Source organism: Gymnogyps californianus, chromosome 11 (assembly GCF_018139145.2).
Source record: "Gymnogyps californianus isolate 813 chromosome 11, ASM1813914v2, whole genome shotgun sequence".
Taxonomy (NCBI): domain Eukaryota; kingdom Metazoa; phylum Chordata; class Aves; order Accipitriformes; family Cathartidae; genus Gymnogyps; species Gymnogyps californianus.
In genome coordinates this window covers 14,023,901-14,049,793 of record NC_059481.1, presented here as the reverse complement: position 1 = coordinate 14,049,793, position 25,893 = coordinate 14,023,901, and the positions used below count along the sequence as shown (strand labels likewise).

The following is a 25,893-nucleotide window of genomic DNA, read 5'->3' as shown; positions in this document are numbered from 1 at the left end:
GTATAAGTGGTAAGTAAGGTAATATAAGTGACACAAATTAGGTATGCACTGGGTTTGCAAAGTGAGCAACTTGGACACCAGAAGGATACAGATGCTACAAAAAAAAAAAATCTACCTACTGAACTGTAACAATAATTTAAGATTCTCTCTTTTTCCTGATTTTACTTCTCTACTGATTATTATATTAACTTCAAACATCTTGAAATGGCATTTACTAAGATTCTGCACTCATTTTACAAACAGGACAGGTTTCCTCATTTCTTCATGAAACTAATGCTTAATTATGAGACACAATATTGATATTCATGTTTACTTGATATTACAAAAACTTCATAAAAAGGCAACATTTTGTATCTTGCACTTACAAAAAAGTGTAGCATTGCTATTTATGTATATGTTTCAGATAAGCAAGAAGAATGCTAAATTTTCATTCCGAATAGTATAAATACTACAGGCATCAGAGAGTCATTGTACAAATCCACTGGAGAACTATAAAAAACTTCGGACAAAACTTTTAATCAAGTTATACTTTCTGATTCAGTCTAATTTATAAAACCTCACCTTGGAACTCAGAAAACAAATTCTTGACAAAGGTTTATTTTGTCTGTCTTACCTAAAACTTCTGCAGTAGCCATAATTTCACATGTGTACATTGCTGCCATAAGCCTCTGCGGTTTTGCTTGCAAAGCATAACGACAAGCTTCCTTCATGGTGGCAATCAGTTGTCCAGAAAAGGGACCATAACAATCTGCAAGTAAAACTTCTCCCTTGTGTTTACTAATTTTCTCAGGCGACTTTGGAACACTTTGACTACTGTCCAGGTGTTCATTCGCACTGCAAACGTCATCAGTGCAACTGCTTGTTAGAGTAGTATCTTCATTTTGTTTATGTTCTATGGCATCACATTCCCCTGAATCCTGACTACTAGTTGACAGCGTCTCTCCAACTTTATTTATTTCCCATTTTTCCACTGTAAAACAAACACCCATGAGGGGTTCTTCACACATGGGACCTGAAAGCGTAGCCAGCTGAAATCCACTTACTATGCTGTTGTCAAAGTCTCTGTATTTACTTACTTCTTTCACAGCGTTCCCAAGGCACTGCCACACAGACCTTTTATAGCCCTCAAAATTATATAACAAAATATTAGGCCCACACTTCCGTGGTCCAAATGACCAGATCTGATCAACAGCATTTCTCCACTTTCTTCCCTGCAGATTTTGCTCCAACTTTTGTTTGAATTCCTTGATCCTATCCAGAGTCTTCTGATTTATCTCATGGGTTTTTTTATCTTCATTCAGAGATGTGTTGAGTTGCTCCATAGTTCGAATTAAGTCACTGTTTTCTTCAAGAAGTTGAGTTACCTCCTCAGGAAGCGGCATTGCTCTTACGCTGAGAGTAGCTTGTTTATTTGGAGTAGATATTGTAACAAGCCCATCTGAATCAACCTGAATTCCTTCAGGAATTTTATTTTGGTCCTCTTTTGTTTGGTGTATGACAGCAACTTTCTGCTGTTTTCCTATTTCTTCATTCACCATATCAACTTTTGGAGGTCTTGTTATTGTCTCTCGGAATGGTATAATAGGTGCTGATACACTAATCTGGACCTTTGCAAACCTATAAAATAAAGTTTAAAAATTAGTTTAAAATTTAAAAAATACTTTTAAACTTGGGGGTGGGAGGTAGGGCAATGGCCTTAACATGGAACAGATGTTCGTGAATAAATCTGATTACAACACAGATTACTAGGTAACGCATTTCAAACTCAAACTTTTAAAAATTTTATGCAATTCAAAAAAGAAGCATTGCCTCTTATGTCTTCAGAAAGATTTGGAAAGGAACTGAAGAAAATAAAAGAAAAAGCATTGCTGTGCCTCTGTGTAAATCACTGGTTCACCCACATCTTGGAAACTATGTGCTGCTGTTCTCTCCCCTCAAACGAGATACAATAGAACTAGAAAAACACATGAGAATAAGGATGATCAAAGGTATGAAAGCACAAGCAGCCTTCAGATGTTTCAAGGATACAATAGAGGTCTACAAAATCATGAGGGGCATGGGGAAGGCTGATCACGATTAACTGACAACCAAACCACAACAGGCCCTGAACTGGCCCTGAACTGAAAACGATTAAGGCCCAGGAAAGCATTACGGTTACTCTGTTTTTACTCTTCCCCAGACATCTGCTCTAGGCCACACTGCTGCAGACATGATACTGAGCAAGATGGATACTTGATTTGATGCAGTACATCTGTTCATACAGTGAGATGCTCTGAAAAGCTGAAGCACTGGGTAAGCTGAACAGGCTTTTGTAAAGAAGTATGGAGCCATGGTTCTATAACCTTGTGGGTCCAGATCAAGTACTCTCTCTGCAGCTAGGAGCACTTGGAGAGCTGATACTCCTATTTTCTTAACACTCTTGGCACAGCAGATTCAAATCTGTGCACAATACTGCGCTGCCCGTGAGCATGAAACTAACACTGCAGCACAGAAGCAGGAGGAGCATTAATGTAGCGAAAAAAAAGCCCCTGGTGAATTTGTATTATAATTAGCTAGTGGAAGCCTTAAGCACTATTCTCCTTGCAAACCTAAAGGATCATTCATAACTGTGATCTTGTAACAAATGTAAATATACAAGGCACTGTTCTGAAGGTAGTAGTCATTGACTGCCTCCATTGGAATGCCTTTAAGTTGGCTTGAGGAAGGGAACAAATTTCAAGTGAAATAGCTACTCCTAAGTATCACCAGATAGGGACACATTCGTTATAGAATAATGCCAGATAATTATTTCATGTATAGACCTGTCATTAGTAGCAGCCTTTTCTCTGCTATAAAGCAAAACACAATCCCTCTCCCTTATGCATTCCAAGTAGCTTTACATTGTACAGTCACTTCAATGAAAATTAAGTGATAATTTTTTTTAAAGTTACTTATGTGAGTATAGCTTTATACAAAACTAAAACATAAACAAAAGAAACTATGGGAGATAATTAAAATAAATTGACCATTAACTACAGACAAAAATTAAACTATCAATTCTATACCAGAACACCCTATTATTTCAGGTCATTAAATGCTTTTCAGTTTGTTAGAAGAGTTTATATTGGAAGATTCTCAAAGATAATAAAATTTCCTAATGGAAGAAAACAAACAAATTTTTAATGCTGTGGATGAATCTTATTTTTGGACTAATTAAGAAAAGGTAAATTCAATCTTTGCTTTTAAAGGACCACAGAAAGCACAAAATAAAATGGGGTATGAGACAGTAGGTGAAGATTTTGGTCTTTTTCCACGCCAGAAGAAAGGAAAAAATCTTACCAATGCAGTTCAGCCTGCTTAACTATAACTAATTTATAGTCTGCTAGCAATTTTTAAAGGAATTATTTTGGGTCAAGAGTTGAAAGATACAACCTAACAAGCTTTCTTTTTTCTTTTAAACTAAATTGGGAAATACCCTGCACAGTGAAGAAAACCTGTGTTGGAAATAAAAACATTTAGGAAAAACCAAGTACAGCAGACCACAATAAGACAGAATGACGGACGTTTCAACAATATTGTAGTATTGGCATTTATAACAGTGATAAAAGTGTGATTATTAAGGAACTGATACATTGTTCGCAGCAATGCTATTAACCAACAGCATTTTTTTTCACATTAGTTTGTATTTATTAATTATTTGTTTTGAAGGGAGTACTCTGCAGGAAAACTTTCACTACACTTTAAAAGTTATTTCACAAGATGAGGAAAATTAATTACTAGTGATTAAAATGCTTTAAAAGTAAAAGCTTCACATCTCTCAGTATGCCAACGTGTTATTTTACCACCCAGCTACAAAATGCCAGATTTGTTAGCTCTTTCATATATTTAATAAACATCTCTGTATTTATTCATAAAGGATCACCTGTTTTATCGTCAAGTACAACTTCATGACTTCAAAATATCCTGTATCATGTTTTATCTGTTTACTGTAATCACAGGAGCTGAAAATTGCCAATGGCACCATGGCAAAACCCTGTTTTTTTTAGAACTGTGAAATGGATATTTATGAAGTACACATAATCAGCATCTCGTTCAAATACATTCAGGATTTAACTCAGCTGAAGATACTGGAATGTTGAAAGCTTCCCATCAGATCTGGAAAATAGCCTGTATTTTTCACTTCATCTGAAGGGGAAAAACAATAGTCTCATAGCAAAATCTCCCACAAAACATCTTGTTTGGAAACGAAACATTCCTACCACTGGTAAAATGGTAATCCTGTGTCTTCAAAGATTTGTAACAGCTTTTTCTAGCTATACAATCTATAAAAATTATATTCTACTGATTATTATCTCACTGCCACAATTACAACCTGTGGTATAGCAAGCTAGCACCAGATCAATGGACAATGGGTTTTGGTTTATTGTTTGGGTATGAAGGTATAAAAACAATGTTTGATACTGCCAGCTGAATTAGGCTCAGTTTTTAAAATGCATGGAGAAAACAAGACCATAATTGGAATGACCTGTTTCTAAGGCCCAGATGTTATTTACTTTTATTTATACAACATTCCTGCTAATGAATGTTTATATAGAACGATTTTATTATACAAATAAAAAGTTAGTTTTTGCATAAGTCACTGATCCCTGCAAAGGAGGTGCAGTTAGATTTTCATGCTGCTATAGTTTACATTCAAAACCAAAATTAATGAAAGTCATGTTCCAGTATGCATGACTTAAAGGATGAATTACTTACATGATTGCATGGACATCTGTGAGGCTAATACAATGCATTCAGGAACACTCATACTTCAGCTCTATCTCATTCAAAAGCTGAAATATTTTGCTGTAATCAGTTTTAGAATAGCCACTACTCTGCATCAAGTCACAGTTCTAATCAGTAGTATCTACAGCTGAAAGCTAGTAGCTGAATAGCTGCCTGCAATAAAACAACCACAACTACAGCCACCTGAAATCATAGGTACTGATATCCAAGCAAACACAGCTCAAAGTAACTCATCAGTTTTAATCTATATCATTTGAGCCTTGAGAAATAACCAAAGGCTCTGTCTTTTGCACTGTGGACTACATGGACCTAGGAGCTCTAAAGCAACTTATTCAAAATACTTCACAAGTCTGGGAACAGTGATGATTAACATTATCTCTGTTTCTCTGTGATTGGTAATCTTGGTATTTATAAACCCCCTTTTATTAAACTTTGCACTAAGCCTTCATATAAGGTACAATTCATTGCCTCAAAAATTGCTCTAAACCAGATTATTTCAGAAGCTATTAGTCTAAACTCCAAGAAAAGTGCAACTCAAAGAAAAAAAACTCAAGCTAGGATTGTGTCTGGATTTTTTTTGCAACTAAGCACGAATAAAAACTGCCAAGGGTTATTACACAGAATGGAGTGAAGCGCTGCTTTACTCAGGCAACCAGCATTAAGTTAACAGAAATAATTTTGTCCTTTGGTCTGATAACTACTATTATAACAGTTTCATGATATAAAGTGATGCTTTAAAGTCAGCTGAAACATTTTAGGCATATCAAATGTTGTGAGCGATGGCAAGAAAAAAAGAAGAATGATTTATTACATTCATCTGACAGACTCAAAGTTCAGAGTTGTGTACCCTTCTTAACCACTCATGAGGTCTGAGCAGGTTCATTAAGTGACAACAAAAGGACTAACCAAAATTTCCTAAGTTCTGGTAAATTTTGGCAGAGTGATAAAAAAATTGCAGAGGAAAAGCAAATGTAATTGTAAGCTTTATTTCCTTGGGACTCAAAACCAGGAGATCTATCCGTTTTGCAGTTTTTCCATGCACTTGTATTATACTAAAAAAAAAAACCAAACAAAAAAACCCCACACCACCACTACCATCTTCATTCTCTTTGCTTCTCATTCTGAACCGGGTAATTTAATCCCCTCATGCTTAGTATTTGCAATGCTCTTTGGACAGAAAGTTCTAAAAATTTCTATTGTAAAATGCAGAAAATAAAATGTTCAAAGTTAAAAGGTCTAATTTATTACTCTATTCAAAAAGAGCTAATTAGGAAGAAAAAATAAATTTAGGGAAATTAAGCAGAACATCCATATTTAATCATTTAGATAAACATGGATGACTGATCTTTTATTTGTTTCCATGTCTCTTCACATCTTTGACAATAAGTATCACTTGAACATAATTTTCTAAATACACACTGGGAAAGCTAAAATTAAATATGTGCCTTTGAAAAAGTTTGATTAAAATCTTGACAAAGACAATTCAGTGTAGTTTCAACTCAGCAGAACCTCCTCAGTTTCTGTAATTACTCCAAAAATGTCAACTCTTCAAAACCCAGTTGATACAATTATGATAGATGCTAAGATCAGAATGCTGCCCCGCTACTTCAAGTGCAACTTAAGCACTTTGAATAACCTTTCCCAATATTTTGGGGGGAAAACTTGTGGGTCACATTTTAAGGGTATTATACGCTGTCTCGATCCCTAGTTCACAATTTGCTATTCCAAACTATGTGCACTTAGAAGAAGTTAAACATTTGTACAGAAACACACTTAGAGCTAATATAACTAACATTTCAGACCACAACTTTTCCTCTTCACACTTTAATAGTTAACTGATGCAAGTTTACCACTGTCAGAACTGACATGGAATCCATAAGGAATGGTGCAGGCCAGGGATCCCATTCTTCACTTCTCCTCCCACAAAATGGAGAGAGAAGGAAGGGACAATTCTTGTCCCACGAGCTAGTACGTGAGGGATGGCAGCTAAGATATGCTATAGTCCTCAGAGCTGGCTAGAAGGAACACCAGCTAGTAAACACGCTTGCTCCCACCTCCTTTTGGGAGCTGATACCCAAGTGAGAAAAAAAGGCATCATGAACCATATGTCAAGTCCAAGTGGGTCAATGGTGGGAGCCTGGCTAGTCTGTGCCCTCAGGTGTTTCTTGTTTCTGCTTACAATGCTACCAGCACAGAGTGTTTATGTGCGCTTTGGTCGTTTGGAACACTGACAATGTTTTCTTGACGAATACAAAGGGACACAAAACGGTCACTCTTGACAGTTTATACTTCTCCTAACAAAAGCCAAATTAGATGACAACTCAGAAAAAAACCAAAATTATGTTTACAAAAGAAAAGCTTAGGAATGTAAATATAGGGACTGCTACTAGCTGTTCACTACAATCCTATTTCTCTATCACATAGCTAGTATTTTATTAATTTTTTTTTTCAGATTTTGACCAATGCCAATAATAAAGGCATTTATAAAACTTGCTATGCAAACTGCAGCTGAAGACAGGTTGTGCTCTATTTAACACGTTACATTCAAGTGAGGTGTATCAACAAATAATACTATGTTTTTAAAAGTGGTAAAAATGTGTTGCACTAAGTTGTAATGAGAATAACCATTACAACATACATGCAATCTTACAAGTGATCCAGTCTAACTTCCATAAAAAGTGATTGTTGTCTGATAGTAACTGGAATGAATATGGGTACAGTAAGACAGACATTCAAACATCCATCATCAGGTTTGCTTTTTGGTTTAGAAAGAAAATGACAGTAAATGCCTATGGACAGAAGCACCAAAAATTTTTTAGTAAATGAAGTTATAGGGAAGGACTGTTCTACTATTTGAAGAAACATTAGCAGATACTAAATGTATGCATTTATGCTTGCAGAAAATACTGCTCATGAAAAAGAGAACAGATTAATATTTAAAAAAAAAACATCAATGTGAAGAGTAAAGCAACAGGATAGAGTATGCACATACAATTTTGGTCTTGTTGCTTTCTAATTTTTGAGAGTTCATTTATCAGACATGACTCCCCTCAGTTTTTATTTTGTACAAATGGTATATTACATTCATAATTGGACTCCTGCACCTATTGCAATTTATCATTTCTAGAAAGTGCCCAAAAGGTGTATAAGATGTATAAAAGTGATAAGCTAGTGGCTTCTGCCCAACTGCAGGTAATTTTATAGCTACAAAAAGGTACATTTATGATCCAATGGTAAAAACTGTTGGTGGATGAAGCTTCTATTCTACCAGAATATAAATCAAAGATATGCATCTGACAAAGAAATACAACAGACATCTACTGAACTAAAAATATTGCTTCCTCCTTGCCCCTCTAACCTTTCTTTCAGGTCATCCAAGCAACGCTGAAGATGAACTTCTCCTGCTGTCACTAGCACATGCTCTCCTGTCTCCTGGATTAAAACTTGGACACACGGATCAGCTTGGTTTAAAAGCTTCATTCCTCTGACCAGCTGAGGCATATCACCTGGCAAAATAAGGTATTATTAACAAAGCAATACTGAAGAAGGAATACTTGAAGTAGGATATACTTAAAGTGAGAAATAGCAACACTCATTTTTATGGAAGTCTAAACACTTGTATTTTAAGAATACTCAAAAACTTTCAGCTAAGTTCTGAGGTCTTTCTGTGGGCAAATTTCTGCTTATGAGTCACAAAGAGTAGTATGGTTTAAGAGCAGGAACTGAAGACATAAGCTACACTCATAATGTGTCACCAAGAATTTATGTACTGATGATAAAATTCACATTATACAATCATAACCATGGTACACATTTGAATGGATTGCGCATTTTTGTTTTACATAGTTTTACAATAGGTTTAGTATACCAAGCTAGCTATTGACTAGGACTACGTTATCTTGCTTCCTATATAGTTAACTCCAGATACAGCTCGTAAACAGCTTACAACCAATAAAAAAATTGAATGTTATCGATATGAAGTGATTAAAATTTTCAGGATTTCACTCCTCATTTTCACAAATTATCAAGAGATATAACCTTTCTTATTTATTACAACTGTTTAAAGTAATCTTTCATTAAATAATTGGATTTCTTTGCAATCTTTCATGCCTAAGTGTAGCAACCTGTAAACTGCTAATGCTTAAAATGCTCCAAAGACATAAGTAATATGTTAACTTTACTAAAATAAAAGCTAAAATTATTCCATATGGATTACTTAAAAGGCATAAGAGCGAATGAAGCACAGGAAGGATTAAACTAGCTGGAAGCCACTGAAAAGCTTTAATGCTATTACAACCTGAAAAGGGGAAAAATCGGGAATGTGAGAGCTTTTAAGGGAAACAAAACACAGCTGTCCCTAAAATGAAGGTGTTTAAAGAGTTGCCTTAAAGTTAACAGAGAATGAACAACCACAGTTGAGTCAAATTTGGCTAGATTATATCAAAGCTATGCATAAATACCTCATGTCAGCAGCCTTTCATAATTAATACAATTTAAAAAAATTAATTATGATTCCTTTTTCTTATTTTACATACGGGGTAAAGAATACCCACAGGCTTTCTAGGAATGCATATTCGTATTCAGAAGGAAGAGTGACATTAAACTTGACATTCACTTGGAGACTATTAAAACAAATATGATATTGTATATTTACTGCTAAGCTTGTAAGGGTATAATAGAAAAGTATCCTTGAAAACCAGATATAAAAATAAACAAAAAGTAGAAAAAAACTAGTGTTAGTTCACATGGCCAACACAGTTGAACAAAGACTTTCAACATTGTCTTCTGCATTTAAGCCCACTGAGAGGGATGAATAGATTATTTTTTTTCTTTTAGAGCTTACAGTAACCATACAGGAAGATTTTGACATTAATGTGAAGACATGCAGTAATTTTTTAAAATATACATAGGGATATGATTTGTATTTATTTGAGTCATTTTTTCCAAATAAGCAGATGCAGTTTTGAAGTAGGTTTGCTGTGGAAATCCAAGGCACCCATATGTGACAATGTGCTAGGGCCACCTCAAGACTATATGCAGCTCATTGGACAACTGATTGCTTTCAAGCTGAGCCTGCAATGCCCAGATTTTGCTTGTCTTTCTGTTACTGCAAGCAGCAGCTGATTTTCAGGAAACTTTTGCAAGTGTAGCTACCTTTGAGGCTTCTGTGCCTCTAACAAGTTGAGTTCAAACCATAGATTCCGAAGTTACCAGGGAGGAGAAATTAAGCAATGGTGTAAGAATGATATAGCTTTATTTCCTTAAGGAAAAAAAATTACCCCAAAATCAGTCAGTAGTTCTAGAATTACATTCCTTCAACATTTTCAACTTAATACTACACTCAGTAGAACCAGTAATTTCCAATACTTTCAAAACTGCTTTAACAAATGCAGCATGTACAATACATGATTATCTGTTATTCAAACACATGGGACAAATAGCTGCTAAGCTGTCCAATCACTTTCTAAAGAACATGTAATCTTAGTGTTAGAGTATTTTGTAACTGAACAGAAAGCCAGTTATTTTGGTTCTACTAACACTAATGGTTCTACAACAATGGTTTGGTTCTACAACAACAGATGGAAATTGGGCTGAAATTCAAATATAGCCAGAGATATACTGCTCTCTGGTGGGGGGAGAGGGGGGGAGGGGAATCAATTAGAAGCAGTACTGCAAATCTGTACCACAAGCTTAATGAAATAGCATAAAAGAATGTCAGCAGAAGTGAAAAACCCAAAGATACACTTACCTTCAGAGTAAAGGAATACTGAACCTTTAGCATCACGTAGTGTCTTACGTGTGGAACAGCTAAGTCTGACCATAAAGGGCACAAGGTCTTCCGTATCTCCTCACCTACTGAAACATGAGCTAGCCAGCTAGAAGAATTCACAAGGACAATAAAGTATGGCCCTCTAGGCAACATATATATTCATTTTATACTGGGTCAGTCTCTGATTCAGTGGATAGATCATAAACTAGCCAAATCACTAAGGGTGGGAAGGTGCGTTGCTACCACATTGAATTTGCGTTACCATCCCCATTCTCCTCTAAACTTACTTGGATGTTTTGGTTCAACAGCTACCCGCACAATCGGTGTAGCTTCAAAGTTGAGAGGTGTAAACGGTGGACAAGCTGGCGACGTTGACAATGTTGCAGACTTCAGCACAAAATCTTGCAGGCCTCCTATTCCTGATAGAAATTGGAAAAAGAAAAGCAAAACAACAAAAAAATCACCCACTGTCATATTAAATGAGACTAAAGACATGATCATCAAGCTAAAAAAAGCTGAAATTATTCTAATTACAAAAATCACATTTAAAAAATTCCTCACTGTTCATATAAAGTATCTGTTAAAATATTTGTGCATAATCCGGGTACTCAAGTCTCTGGTGTGACATTTGATAGTTAGTCTCGCAGTTCCCATTGCATTCCCTCAGTATTTTAAAAAGGCATGTTTATAACTCTGAAGAACAGAAAGGACATGAGGACTTTTTTCCCTTCTAATACGTCCAATCCTTTGTACAGCTCAGACTTATTTTTGGTGGTTTAAATTTAGAAAAATTTAGACTGCAAGAGCCCTCCAATGGTCATCTAGTCCAACCTCCAGACCAAAGCAGTGCTAACTTCAAAGTTAGATCAAGTTGCTCAAGGCCTTGTCCAGTCAAGTTTTAAAAACCTTTAATGATGGAGACTGCACAGCCTCTGTTGGCAAGCTCCTCCAGTGCTTAATTACTCTTATTGTGAAGAATGCTTTCTTTTTTTTCTTCTCACCCCCTCCCACCTCCCGTATGCCCATTTGGGATTCCCCTTTTCTGCAACCTTAATCTTGTAAAATTTAATTTATCACACAGTAAGCTATTAATTCTAATCCTAATATATTTTATAATGCTGGCAAGTTGGAGAAAACTGAGCTTAAATTGTAGTGATAAGAAAAAATATAGAAAAAAATATTAGCTATAAATCTGCAAAATAGCTGCTGCAAATGCATATTTAGTCTTGGCTGGCTGGCACATTTAAGACAATTTGAAATTATTGCTTTCAAATTCCTAAACAACAGGACATCATTCATAATTTAGTCAGAGCTATAACAACACTACCAGAAGTGTTTGAGTAATAAAGACAACAAATAAAGCTGATATTGATATATACAGTTACTTTTCCTGATTCTCCTTCAATCGTAAGCAATGAGCATTGCAGTACTTCTAATGGAGTATAAATTAAATGCACATCTAACTTATTACAAGAAAACTGAAACCTTTAGCTCATAATCTGTACCTGCTTAAAAATTAAATTTGCATTTGTAAATTGCAGTATATTTGTGCTCCTTCCTCCTCATTCCCTCCTACATGCCCAAGTAGTGATAAGCAGAGAAGTTCTTAACTCCAGCTCCCCATTATCATCCTAATACTTTTCCAGGTTCTTTTTTTGGCTTAGTCTTCTTTATTTGAGGCCAGAAACAAAGATGGTCAGCTTCCACCCTATGAGATCATGAAGGAGTTTAAATTCTGAAGAGCCAGTTTGCTGCAGAGTTATCATCTGCAGAATCAGGCTGTTTCTACAGCTCCGAAGGCTGAATGTCTCGCCAGCAGGATATGCCAAAACCCGAAATGTCACTTTTTAAGAAAATCTGCCTCAAAATAACTGGAAGCAGAACAACATTCAACGGCTTTAAATACAGGATAGCAGATGCTACAAAGAAAATAAATCTGTATAAACTCTGTGTTGCACCTGACCTATGACCAGCATGTATTTCCTCTTTTTCACTTATTCAACATGTGGTTTGAATGAAAAACAAATGCTGGATCGTCACCACCACCAGGGACTGAGAAAAGGGATGGGTCCATTTTATTCTGATCTTCTCCAGCTGGTAAAAGGAAAATGATTTAGAGTGGGAGGTAAACAGCTTCTTTTCACAGTGTAATGTGAACCAGAGAAATCAAGTTACCAAATCTTACTTCAGACAGACTCACTCTTTTCTTAACACACATTACTGTACTCTTACTACCATAAAGAAAACTTAAAGCTCTCCGCTCTTTTGCTTCATGTTTGAAGGTAAAAATACATGAATTATATTTTGTCTGGCAACAATAATACACTAAAAATAAAAAAACCTGTCAGTTTTCATTAAAATCCGTTAGGCTTACAACGTGTTTTAATTGCTTAACTGTGTGAGCTAGCATAGAGCAGTGTCCAGACCTGATGAATCTATTTAATTTACAAATTCTTACTAACGAATGTTGACAAAAAAATCCATAAAGATTAAAGGTTCTTGGACACTTTTTTGCATAATATGATTATGAGTAAGTAACTGCTAATGTATTTGCTGAATAATACTAGAGGAAGATGTAACATAACTAATTCCAAAGTACCACATGACATGTCAATGGAAGAATTCTACTAATTATGCTGATACATAAATCTTAAACTTACTTATTGTTCATCCCACTGAAATTTACACGTGCTACTTGAGATCACAGATCTCAAATGTGGATGGATATGTTAATTACTCGAATGGACTTAGAAAAGCCACTCCAAAACCAAGCTTATAAATATGCCTCCCATTTTAAGACTGTTTTTGTCCTGTTCAGCCCTTGAAGAAAGACATCATTATAACACACACGTTTTACTTCACATTTCTTCTTGTAGTACAATAATTTTCAAAGAGAAAGGAACGAAAGGTAAGAAAAAACTGCTTAAGCAAGGAAGGTGAGACAAACTACTGCTCTTTTGTTTTAGGTTAGCTTAAAGAATGAAATACTAAAAAGCACTGCAAGTATTTTTGAATAGTCATCTCTCAAAGAACAACCTAGTCTACAAAGTATGCAGTCTGTCACACAAATAAACATGCACACTGGTAGGCAGTTTGTTGTACACTGCTTTTATTTATTTATTAAGAGAAGCTGGAGTTAGAAATGTGGGGGTTTTTTTATCATATTAACTTGATCAGGAAACTGTTTCTTTTTATTAACTCTGTCTGTGGTGTGTCACCTAATTTCTGTATAAAAGAAAATGCTGAGTTCTGACTGTTCGGGAGAGTGTGTAAACTTCAAAGACACAAGAGTTTATTAAAAACTCCATATTAGAAATATCACATACTTTGCTATATACTGTGTAACACTACTTCTAACATTGTACTTGGTAGCAAAGCCTTTTCTTCCCAGTCAGGAGTCAAATCACCTTTACAGATTTCATAATGTAAGGCAAAGAGCCATATATACTAAACAGTTACTACTATATATTTTTTTCTTGTGCATAGTCCTGTTGAGATTAAGGGGATTACAGTGTAGAGAACTGCAAAGCAAGCTACTCACGCTGAAAAGTCAAGCCTACCAAGGGATACCATATGAGATTTGATAGCAAGTATGAGACTAGATTATTTTTTCTTAAATTCACCATCTAAATGCTTTGCTCCTACTGCAGAATAGTATTTTTGTTTTGAAAAAGCATTCCCACATACTACTGGTTAATAAAGAAACATAGTGCCTGAACTCAACTGGACTTGAGTAATAACAGGCACTGAAAAATACCACTCTCCAGGGCTCTGTCTACGTGCCAGGGACTTCACTGAAAGAAAGTAATTTTACAAAGCTTAACACTCAGACGGAAACACCCAGACAGAGCAGCATTAGTTCTACAAACTTGATACCATCTTTAAAAGAAACAGGCAAGGCTTCAAATATTATGTGGAGATGTAATTTTAAAACAGACTACAAATTATCTCTCTTGTCCTAAAGAAGCCAATCCTACACGTAACTGTTTATCAAACTGATTTTTGCTAGCATATATTAAGAGTATTGTCCACATTTATAGAAATGTAACCAGTTGCTTACTTTTTACATAGACTATATTCAGATTACTCTGACAAATCATTCACAGTGACCAACAATAAACATATTTCAATGTATTAAAGTTATTATTTCAACAGTAATTGTCAATCTGTAGGTTGAAAATAAGACTTCCTCTTAACAGACAAGGAACTCTTTAAAAGCCTGTGAGATAATGTTAAGAAAGACCTTCCGAGTTTGGTTGTTTGTCATTTAAAAGTAGACCAAATTGTGGTGTACATCAGGGAGAATTATTACACAGATGGAGAATGTGAGATTTACAAAGGTCCTTCTTTTGTTGAGTCCTTTCTATTACTTGCCCTAGAAGATAAGAATACTAAATCAAGTAAATACCTACTTGTATCACCAGTGTTTTTACTACATGATAGAAACTAAATGGTAAAAATATATACAAACATCATGACTGAAATTTTCAAAAGGAGTAGGAGATTTAAGACAGGTCTCCCTTTACTTTTCGCCTCTATGTCTTGCTGGTAACCACTACACCTTAGACAATAATTTTGCTGCCTTTAAAGATAAAGTACACTTTTCCAGCTGAATTCAGCTATAAAGATCTGAACACATAATAGATCAATTTCAAGATATATGTAATTAGTTTCCCTTGATGTAGAAAGATTCAGCATTTAATATTCTTTCAAGATGCAAAAAATGAAGCAGACACCACCACCATGCATAACTTTTTCAATCAGATAAGGAAATAATTTAGTTTGCAGTGTGAAAATCAAACAAAGAAGAATGAAAGCTGTTTAAATTTTAACTTCTGCCACACTGTTACTAGCCTCAGCACATTAGTTCAGTGGATCTTTATCTTCTCTCATTGATGATATCACCACTTAAGAATCCTTGGCTGCTTTGGGATGGAGACATGTCAAGCTTTGGACTAACACAGCAAGGAACTAAGTAAAGCAAAAAGCTAACGTTAATCTTCCCAGTAAGGCTCTGTCTCCACTGAAATATATAATTTCTTATCAACATTGTTTGTTTACAAAGATTAAGACTTTACAATAGGCAAAGCCTCCTGGTTTAAATGCTCCATGCACTGCACTATGTATCCGTGAAGAAAGACCACGCAAGCTCATTTGTAAGTCATGTAAAAGGAGGTGTGATGCAAACTTTTGTAAATCTACACAATCTGAAATCTTAAAACGAGCATGTGCCTTTTGTTTCAAAGGGAGTGTACAAACAGTCTAAGACCTCTATAACTTTCTTTGGGCTGTAATACAAATACTTTTTTTTCCTCCCTAGTGAGAGACATTTGAAAAGAAATATTTTTAAAATGTGCTTTAAAAAACACATATGAGAAAATAAATTCACAAATCCACCTTAAAAATATGATTGGCTCTTAGATGTTTCCAGTTTCTCCTTAAAGTAAATAGCCTAAAAGCCAAGTAAAACAAACAGAAAGGCAAAATGTATTTACCAAATAATATTAAAATCATCAAAAAATTAACAAAAATAACTCCATATCAATCATCATTCTCCTTCAAATCTATCTACAGAATTCTCCTCTTCCCAATATCTAGCATAATCCTAGAAAAGATTATACCATTAGCACACTGTTACCTATTAGGGTGACTAATATTGGTTCACTGTTTCCACGTACACTTTAAGCATCAGCCTCCACCTGTCCATTACTATCCCTAATTTAAAAAAAAAAAAAAAAAAAAAAAAAAAAAAAAAAAAAAAAAAAAAAAAAAGAGGAGGGATTTTGCAAGAGGAAACTGGCTTTTGGTAGGATTAAACTTGGTTACGATAGTATGCCTTTTATATTTGAGGAATCTTAAAATGTTTTACAAATTACTGGGATTAAATGATGGTAACTGTAGGGACTTTGGCCAAGTAGCTACTATGGCTTAAGAATACCTTGTATTATACATTTATCGCCTCAGATTTTAACCATGTTTCTCTTGAGTCTCATGGGCACTGCACAGAGACATCTGAGGGCAGAACTTGACCTTTCTGTATTAGAAACTGTTTCTGGAAGGGAAGGGAATGTAAATCAAGACACAGACCACATTCTAGTTGAGATTTCATCAACTTTTTCCATAATACAGACCACATGTTAGCACAGATTGCCGGTGAGCCTCCTCTTCTCATCTGTAATTGTGCACTTCTCCCTCAATTGTTCTTACTTGCTTCTGAGGCAAGTGAAATTGCTTGTATGGAAAACAGAATATTGTAAAGTATGTGCATTATTTCAGCTGTTCTCGGTACTTTCCAATCATTTTACAGAAAAAGTTAATTCAGCATTTTCTTTTGTATTTCATTTCCTGTTTCCCAATGTGTTTTTTTGAGCTGAATCTCTAAAAATCACCAGTTTCCAATAGACTGTAGAAGCCTCTGTCCCAGTTTCTTCACGAGTTTCAAAGAAACAAGTTCTACCTAAATATGTGCTAGAGATTAACAAGCAGAAACATGAATTCAGTTCCTCAATAGAAAGGTGTTAAGTTATACTTTCATTGTAAAACTTTACTTTTAGATTCACAGCAGTTTGAGGGCAAACTGAGCATAACTTTCTGATCAGATGAGAGTAAACTCACCCATATTATTAGTAATGTTATAACAAAATTCCCTCTCCCCAAGGGACACAATCATGCGATAAGACATTAAATGCAATAGGCGACTTTTGACGCAAGCAGCATCTCAATGCTTTACTACTGAATCACTGAGTAGTAAAAGATGAAAAAGTGCTAGGGCACCCCATTGAGTTCTTTTAGGAAAAAGTCTAGCAGTTCGAAGAACAAAGCTGTCTGCTCTTAGAAGAACTGCAAGGAAAGCAATAATATGACCTAATAGCATGTTCCACTAAAATCTCCTATTGCGAGATTACAGTTTCAAAGAGGATTACAAACATATATAATGAGTAAACAAGCATCATTTATCTTCTGCTGAGATTCTTTGGGAAAAAAAACCATATATTTGATTAAGTACTTAGACTGCATGATAACATACGTTTCCTAACTGTTCATTGAATTGACAATTGTAATTATGAACTTTCCTATACCTTTCTGAGACTAGACTAAAAACAATTTCAAGGAAACTGTAAAAAAAACTTTACATTAAACAGTAACATCTTTAAAATGATAAAGCGAATGGACAGAGATCTACCTGCACTCAGTCTTTGTGAAAAAGCAGACACCAAAGCAGATTCAGGAATTTGCTTGTTAAAATACAAATTTACCTTAAAGTAAACAGAATTAAACCAAAATCAGTTAACATTCCAAATCTGACTTCTGGGTTTACAAATAAGTGTAGTCAAAATGAAATATTGATTTCCTTAAGTTGCTTAATGAGGCAAATAAATATAGAAGATGAAAGTATTTCAGATAATGATGTTTTTCTTATGCTACAAAATTATTTCATTTGTCATGCCATACTAATTTTTGGAGCTCAAAAATAAAGTAAATTATCCTGATTTTTAAATATTTATGGTTAAACTTAATTTTAGCACAGAAACTTAGAAATAAAGTTCATGCTTAGATCTGTAGCCCATTCCTCTTTACATATTATGAAATCAATGCACTCGTAGCTTCACAAAAAAAAAGTAAAAAAAATAAAAAAATCTTTACTCCAATTTAAGTTACTTCAATCTTTTAACTGTAAAGCATTCTGATAAAGGCACTAAACGGTGCCTTTTGTGGTTTTATAAAAAAGTTAGTAGTTCTAGTCAGCAGTATACATGTAACATTTCGCCTGAGCCCACACATTATAATTCCTTTCCACACACCAGCTCAACTTGACATCACTTGAAAGCAGCGATACTGGACAACAGTAAACATGTGGACAGATCTTTGTACAATGTGATCACATAGGCACAGGAACTCACTTCAGTTATCCTGTACATCAAATTAGTACTTCCATTACTGCATGTGGAAAGCATTTAGCACCATACAAAACTCAAGGGTTTCTGAAACACAAACCAAATTTTAGATTTATAATTACTTTGAATAAATTATTTTAATTTGACCTGACAGCAACACATCTGAATTTACTCTGCTTTTTTTAAATGACTACCAGAACTTCAGAGGCAGTTCAGCACAGTTGTCCCAAACAAATGGAATTTAGGAATGGTTGTTTCAGCATATTTACTTTGATAATCTAGAAGTCCTTTGAAATGCTGTTTTATTGGTTTTTTTTAGTAGTAGTAGTAAATGTGCTTTTGTAAATAAATTCATGAAAATGCATGTACTGGAAAACAGATCAGCTGAATTAATATGGAACATCCTATGCAAGGGAAAAAATTTTGCCCAGCAATCCTCTAAGGAAAAAGAAAGCCTTCTAGACAACAGAGCACTAACTACGTTTTCTAAAGAGAATATGTATTCTTTTGGAGATGAGAAATGTCTCACAGGTATAGCTCTGGATATTTCTAGGAAGCCTCCTTACTTTGTCTCACAGATAAACACATGCTAGTCATCTACTGATGATTTCTACTGGTTCAATGAGAAAAGTATTTAACAAAAAAGAAAAGGGTTCTTTTGTTTGTAATTCCTATATTGAAACTCTCCAAGACTTCAGCCATAATGTTGACATCTGCCTTGTAGAAGATAGAAAAAGATGGGGCTACTGACCCTTCATAAAGCTGTTTTGTACATGATTATAAATTGATAATAAATCTTATGATGAAAAAGTGTCAACAAAACCCAAGAAAACATTGAAATGTTTGGTAGAATACTTTAGTTCAGCTTGATATTAATACCTAATTAAGTTTGCAAAAGGAACATATACTAAAAGACCCAAGATTCTTCACCCTCAAAGTAGCAGAAGAACAAGAGAAATCTCTCTGTTCCAGCAGTCTTCTAGCAAAGACACAGTTTATATTGCTTATATTTTGGACATTAAAGAGGAGAGAATTCAAAATATTTTGAAATAAACCTCTCTGGCTCACTGAATATATCATAGTAGTTACATTAGAAAAAAGTAGAGAAACTGTAATTCTACTTTTTTGCAGGACCACCATTAATAACATTAGCTATACACACATGCTCAGTTCTGGAAATCTGTTAAAATAGGATCTTATTTTCTTAGTCCTGTAACATGAATAGATTACATATCGGAAGTATTAATCAAAACAATCACCTCTTACTCTACTAAAATGTTTTTAACATATTTCACCTACGTTGAAATGTATATCGAACTTCAGAAGGCAGGGAAGGGGGAGGCAGCAGCCCAAGGCTGAGAGGGGAAGCACTGAATCAATTATGCTCTATCAGATTGAGCATGAAAAGTGTTTAACATTAGAGGAAAGGAGATGGAGGCAAAACCTTTCTATTTAAAAATGTAGTAAAGTTCAATATTTATTTTTAAGTAGACACTGGGAAGACATAAAACCCCACACAATATTTTAGTATTTTTATGAGGATTTGAGGCAAGATGCGAGCGAAGATCTAAAGTTCATTAGGGTTTTGAGCACAATAGCAAACTGAATTCTTCTAATTTCTTGACCACATGCTTCCCACAACACAGCAAAATAACTAATCTCTGCTAATAGATCAATAACATCAAATGATTTTTTTAATGAATCAGACTAGTTATAGCACAGTCTAACAACCAACTGACCATTAAGAGAAAATGCCATTTTAGGTTTTATTCAGTTTTAGTAATGTGTCCTGAAAATGGGCAGACTTCATGTATATACTGTGTTCTTAAATTGAAGATTATAAAATATAAGTAACATCTGTTACTTCCCAGAATCAATTATATGTGGTGTTAAAATTAATGAGGCCTTCAGGCACTGATCTTGCAAGGAATTAATTTTAATCTGTAGAAGTCTTGGAGGTTTTGTCATGTTTGCCTAGAAAAAGCTACATGAACATATTGCTACAAGTTCTGCATTACGTATCCTAGGTACATGGGGAATTTAGAATCTACTACTAGAAGTGCCAATTAAGAAAGACAATGGTAGTTAGCTTAAAAGCTCATTAAATTTTGTCAATCCTTGTGCTGATTTTAGAATTTGTTTAACTGTAGAATCCCAATATGCTTGATTTACATTTCATAAGGTAAAAAAAGAATATGAGGCCTTTATCATTCAATACATCAGGTAAATGCAAAGCTAGACTTTTATCAGTTACTAGGATATTTCAGACATCACAAGTAGAAGCAGCATACCAATTACCAAATGTGTACAATATCCTGTGGGAAATGCCCTACTGAGTCATTGACCATTTATCCTGTTAACTTTTAAGACATGCAAGTAACTAATTAAAATTCAATTTTCCAAGACCTGACCCAATGCCTAATGCTCTCCTTTAAAGGCAACCCTCCCTGCCCCCCCATTACATCTGCCTATAAGTGATTTCTGCTTGCTTATTTTGTTGCCTTGGGAAATATGGCTTGAAGTGTTCCAAACTACCATGAATAATAGATCATTTCAGTCTACATTATGCAGAAGTTGATGTTTATTTTAAATACAATAATTTTCAAGAAGGATAAAGAATAATATAAAAATTGTCTTCAAGCTAAAAGAAACCTTTAAATAGCTCATTTGTACTTACAAGCAATAATATTTTGGGGAATAATTAATCAGAAGAAAGATTCTAACAAAAGAAAGCACCTTTCCAATGCCTCGGATCAGGACTATTTGACATAATGGGTGTACAAACAGATGGCATGAGAGGGAACAGGGGATGCCTTAAATACACTTGTTATATCAGCAGCCTAGGAAGTTACTGATAATGAGTTATTTATCATGCGCTCCAGTTTAATAGCAAAATAAATTCCAAAATAAACAGAAAATGCATTCAAATAAAAAAAATAAACAAGTTACTGCCACACGAAAACCTGTGATTGGGCCATTAATACCGATCTCAGATTGAAAGGCGGACATATGCTCCAAACACATCAAATAAAATTTAGCTAGAAGAGTGACAAATTTTTAGTGAAAAGTAAAGATGGAATTCCAGGTTATTTCAAAACACACACATTAATCATTGACAAAAGTACCTAAGAAATACAAAATAATAAAATTCTGGAGAAAATGTTCTGCTAGCCCTTCATTATTCTGGTTAAAATAGGTTTTTATCACAGAGATAAAAAAAAAGTAATCTTATTTTTCCACAAAATTAAAACTAGATTTAAATAATGAATTTTACAAGTCAGCTTCACATTAAGTATTTCTGGCAGTCTGCATCTGTGTAAACTAAGCATACCAAAATCATGTCTATTTAAAACATAAAAAAATACCTAAAAATGAAGACTGCTACTCCTTATCCCCCCAACCTTTTGTCCCCAAAGGAAAGGAAAAAAGACTGTCATTTCCCCCCTAATTTCTGATTACTTCAGTTAATGTATCATTCAGAGTTATTACTGTAATTCATAGTCCATATAACTTTGACTTCCTAAAATATTGCAACATATTAGCTTGTATTAGCTCTAGGTCAAGAAGAAAACGGGGGAAAATATACAGATCATTCCTAAGATACGAGAATTCTTAAGACTAGTGCAGAAGACCACATAATTGAATTGGGCTTTAAAATGTTCCTCTATTTCAAAATGGGGAAAAGAAATTAAATACAACTAATCTTGATTTTTAATGCCTTCTTGCAAAAAAGTAACTAATAAATTTAATTTTATTTACATCGCATCAGTCTACATGCAATAACATCCCCAACATTGCTGTCTTCATTTGTTAAAACCAGGCACGAGCCTCATACAGACAAAAGATACCAGGAAGGGAGCTTGGAGCTTTGACATCTCCACATCTGGAAAACCCTTAGTGTTTCATTTCCTTTTCAACAGTAATAACACCAGTCACTGAGTGCTTCATTTGCATTAGGGGATAAAAGGAAAAGAGACCCCACCCCAAAAGGCAGTCTAAGAACACCATCTCAAATACAGCTAGGATGATCTAGCAGCCAGTTGCCATCAAAAAGAGCAAGCTTGCCCCCCACTTCAGGCTTCCCAGCACCAGCACTAGCATTGGTCAGACTCTGGGTGAGACAATTCAGGATACTAAATAAACAGAGTAAAACTAATCTAATAAAAACACAATTTTCCCTCTCACCCAATTTTCACTCCCTCAACTAACAAAGCATTAATACATTTGTAAGAGACACTGCTTCTGACACGTTGTCCATGAAAAGGCAAGTCAACATATTAATCACAGTGAAAATCCTATGGCATGATGAAGCCAAACAGAAGTACAGGTTTCACAATCAGCATCTTATAAAACTAGTTAAGAAACCTTTTTTCCCTCCCATCCATGTAAAAAGTGCAGCTAACACCTCATGGTCCTGAAACAAACTAATTTGTTTCCATGCCCCACCACTACCCCCTCAGAAACTAGACCATTCTGGCTAACATTTTGCTGACTAAGCAGAAGAGTCCACAGATGCGGTATCATGTATCACCCACAAGCAACAGCAGTGGCTCGGCTGCTGCTTCAAGACAAACCAAAACCTTAAAACACAGAATGTCAGCTGCTTTTCTGAACAAAAGAAACGTGGCCATTTGCCACTGCTAGGTATCAGCTTTAAATGCTTTGGGAGAGTTCTGGGTAGATGAACCTTTTCTACCAAAAATGAAAAGCGTTTCTGCTAAAAATGGCTGAGTACTTAAATGACTGTTTTTGGTTGAGAAGCAACGCTTCCAACACAGTATGTCATACTTCCTGATGGGATTATGTACAGAAAAGAATTTGTTAAAAATGGAGTATGTTTTTAGTCACATGTCCAAAGTAAATGCAACTCCTGTAATCACACAGTCTCCCCTCAACAACTTTTAAACATGTTGTCAACTTCCACTAAGTTTACCAGTGAGAGACAGGAGAGGGTTTAGATATAATTAAGTTTCCACAAGTTATGTAAAATCAATGGCTAAGTACTGAAGGGAGACCGAAATTGGTGAGCTCACTGAAAAAAGGGCAGGCAAAACACAATCATTATATATCCCGCTTGGAAGCAGCTGCCTGGCGACCAGCATGCGCATTCTGGCTGGCCAACTGGGACATGCACAACTGCAGAATAGGCGTAGCTTCGAAGGGAAGCTGAGGATTTTAAGGACACCAGTCCACAGGAATCCAGGCTTTGTTAGTACCACTGTTCAGAGAACTTGCTTTTTGAACATCACAAAACAATTAGTCTTTTGTGGAAAAGCTCCAAAAAATGTAACCATCAGGATTCCAAACATTTTAGGTCCCGTTTTGAAAGCTTCTCAACACACAGCTCTTTGCATCAATGAATCATGTAGGCTGTCTTTAGAATTCATCACGTGTGCTTTCAAGTTCCTTGTCCTCAACAGCTGCAGCAGACTAAAGTGGGGGGAATTGGTTTGAACATCTTTGCTGATGTGTAAGTGCAATAACTGATGTAACAAGAACTACCAGCAGGTTCGCATTTTCGTTTAGATTAACAGGTTCACAGTCATGCAACTCACAATGGTTGACCCAATACTTCAATATTGCATAAAGCATGATTTGTACAAATCTTAACACATGACACTTGGAAAACACCAAATATTTAAATGAATATTTGTTGCTCAATATTATGTTTCAGAAATCCAATTAGTCACTGAAACAGACTTCTATCAAAGTTAGCAATGACGATACTTTAGCCAATAAAGCTTAAAATGACAGTAACAGATAAACTGACTTATCCCCCATACATTAACTTAAACAGCTGTATAATTTATACATTCTGAGTGTGGTTTTTCTGTTTCCCCACCAGTACCTTGTCTTGGCTCAGGTCTGCCTACATTCAAGTCAATAATAGTGTGCTTAAACCAACACCAAGTGCCTTTGAAAAACCTGCCCACCTCAGATTCATTAGAATGACAGAAACAATCTCCATTCTGTAAGGAAAAGTTTTGACTCACATCTCAGCTGGGGTCCTTAAATTCATTGCAATTTTCCTATTGCGATCTCACTGTCTTCACACAGACAGGCCCAGAAACAAAGATGGCCATATAAAACGCTTACTACCAAATTAGGTGAATTATCTACCAAAACATGCCTGCACAAAGGAAGGTTACCAAACACAAAACCCCACAAAAAACACTAGCTAAAGTCCATGACAGTTACGACAGAGGAGCAGCCTTGGAAAATGGAGCCTCTCATTTTTTAAAATCACTGGCTTGAATTTTGCCCAAATACATAACAGACCTCACTGGAGAGAATTAGGTAGCAGGGAGCAAGAAAGGTTAGAAAAGAACCATACTGCTTTTAGTCTTCATTAGATGCAAAAAGGTACCTAAATTTGGTCCCAGGTATTAATGCCAAAATTTCAAAATACAATCAAGTAAAGTCAGCAGCTGTTCTGTATCTTAAGACAAAAACTCAATGGTAACAGCCCCTCAAACATTACCCTTATCTACCTATAACTGGAATTAAACAATTCTTTATAAATAACAAATTCTTACAAATTCAGATTCTGAAGCATGTAAGGTGAAACCAGAAGTTTTATCTATGCTTGCTATTTTCAATTCATACAGTTTTGACAATGAAATTAGAATAGCTATTAGTAGTTAAGTACGAATGGAGTTGAAACTCACACTGCTTGGCTTGCAACCTCCGCAGAAGAATATTTCTAGTAAATATCAGCTTTTCCAATTATTTACTAAATGATAAACCACTACAAACAATCTAAACTTTGAGCCTAAACTATCCAGTGCTGCCCCTTTAACACTGTTGTTTAGCAGTGCTCCACAGTTTGACATCAGTTGATACTCCTAAATATAGCTCTGCCTTAACTCCCCCCACAGTTCACAAGCCAGACAAAGCCAGCTCCATGACTCACACCCTGATACAGGCCAAACAACCCTCACAACACTTTTGCAATTTAATGTGAAGCATGAAACAACATCAAATTTTCTAAATATTCTCCCGAAATTAACTCACTAAAACATAGCCTTTATTAACCATCTCTTGACTTCGTAACCTTCCCATTTGTTACACAGGATTTCGATTCTCTGCAACTGCATTCGTGTTCAGTGGGGTTGTGTGCAGAATTGATTCCAAACTGGTCTTTCTCACTCAGATTCACATGCCCTCACTGCAACCCCCTCCCTGCTTTTTCTGAACTCTGTGAAGAAATTTTGGTAACAATGGAAGTAAAAAAGAAATATACAAAGTAATAAAAGGCTTTTGTGGCTAGTTCAAATGTATAAGTAGAGGTATTTCACAACCACAGATGGTATTTATTGCAAGAATGCTGTATATTACAGGCCCTAGGTCTATTACACAATAAGACAAACACTTCTTCACATGCGGGTGTGAAAGTGTGTATCCTGCTCCTCTCTCCATTACACGGGAGGCCTGTCTAAGATTAGGAAGTACTCCAGCAGGAAT

The 25,893-nt window shown here is 35.3% G+C and overlaps 1 protein-coding gene across 1 annotated transcript in view; it reads right to left on the bottom strand.

Annotated features, from left to right (window-relative positions):
* EFL1 (elongation factor like GTPase 1) overlaps positions 1–25,893 on the bottom strand; it is an 84,274-nt gene that overhangs the window by 19,683 nt on the left and 38,698 nt on the right. Inside the window, exons 16-18 of the mRNA XM_050903585.1 lie at positions 10,822–10,953; positions 8,123–8,270; positions 614–1,617 (exon numbers count right to left, since the gene is read on the bottom strand). Coding sequence (XP_050759542.1) covers positions 614–1,617; positions 8,123–8,270; positions 10,822–10,953 — 1,284 coding nt within the window. The remainder of the gene's footprint in view (positions 1–613; positions 1,618–8,122; positions 8,271–10,821; positions 10,954–25,893) is intronic.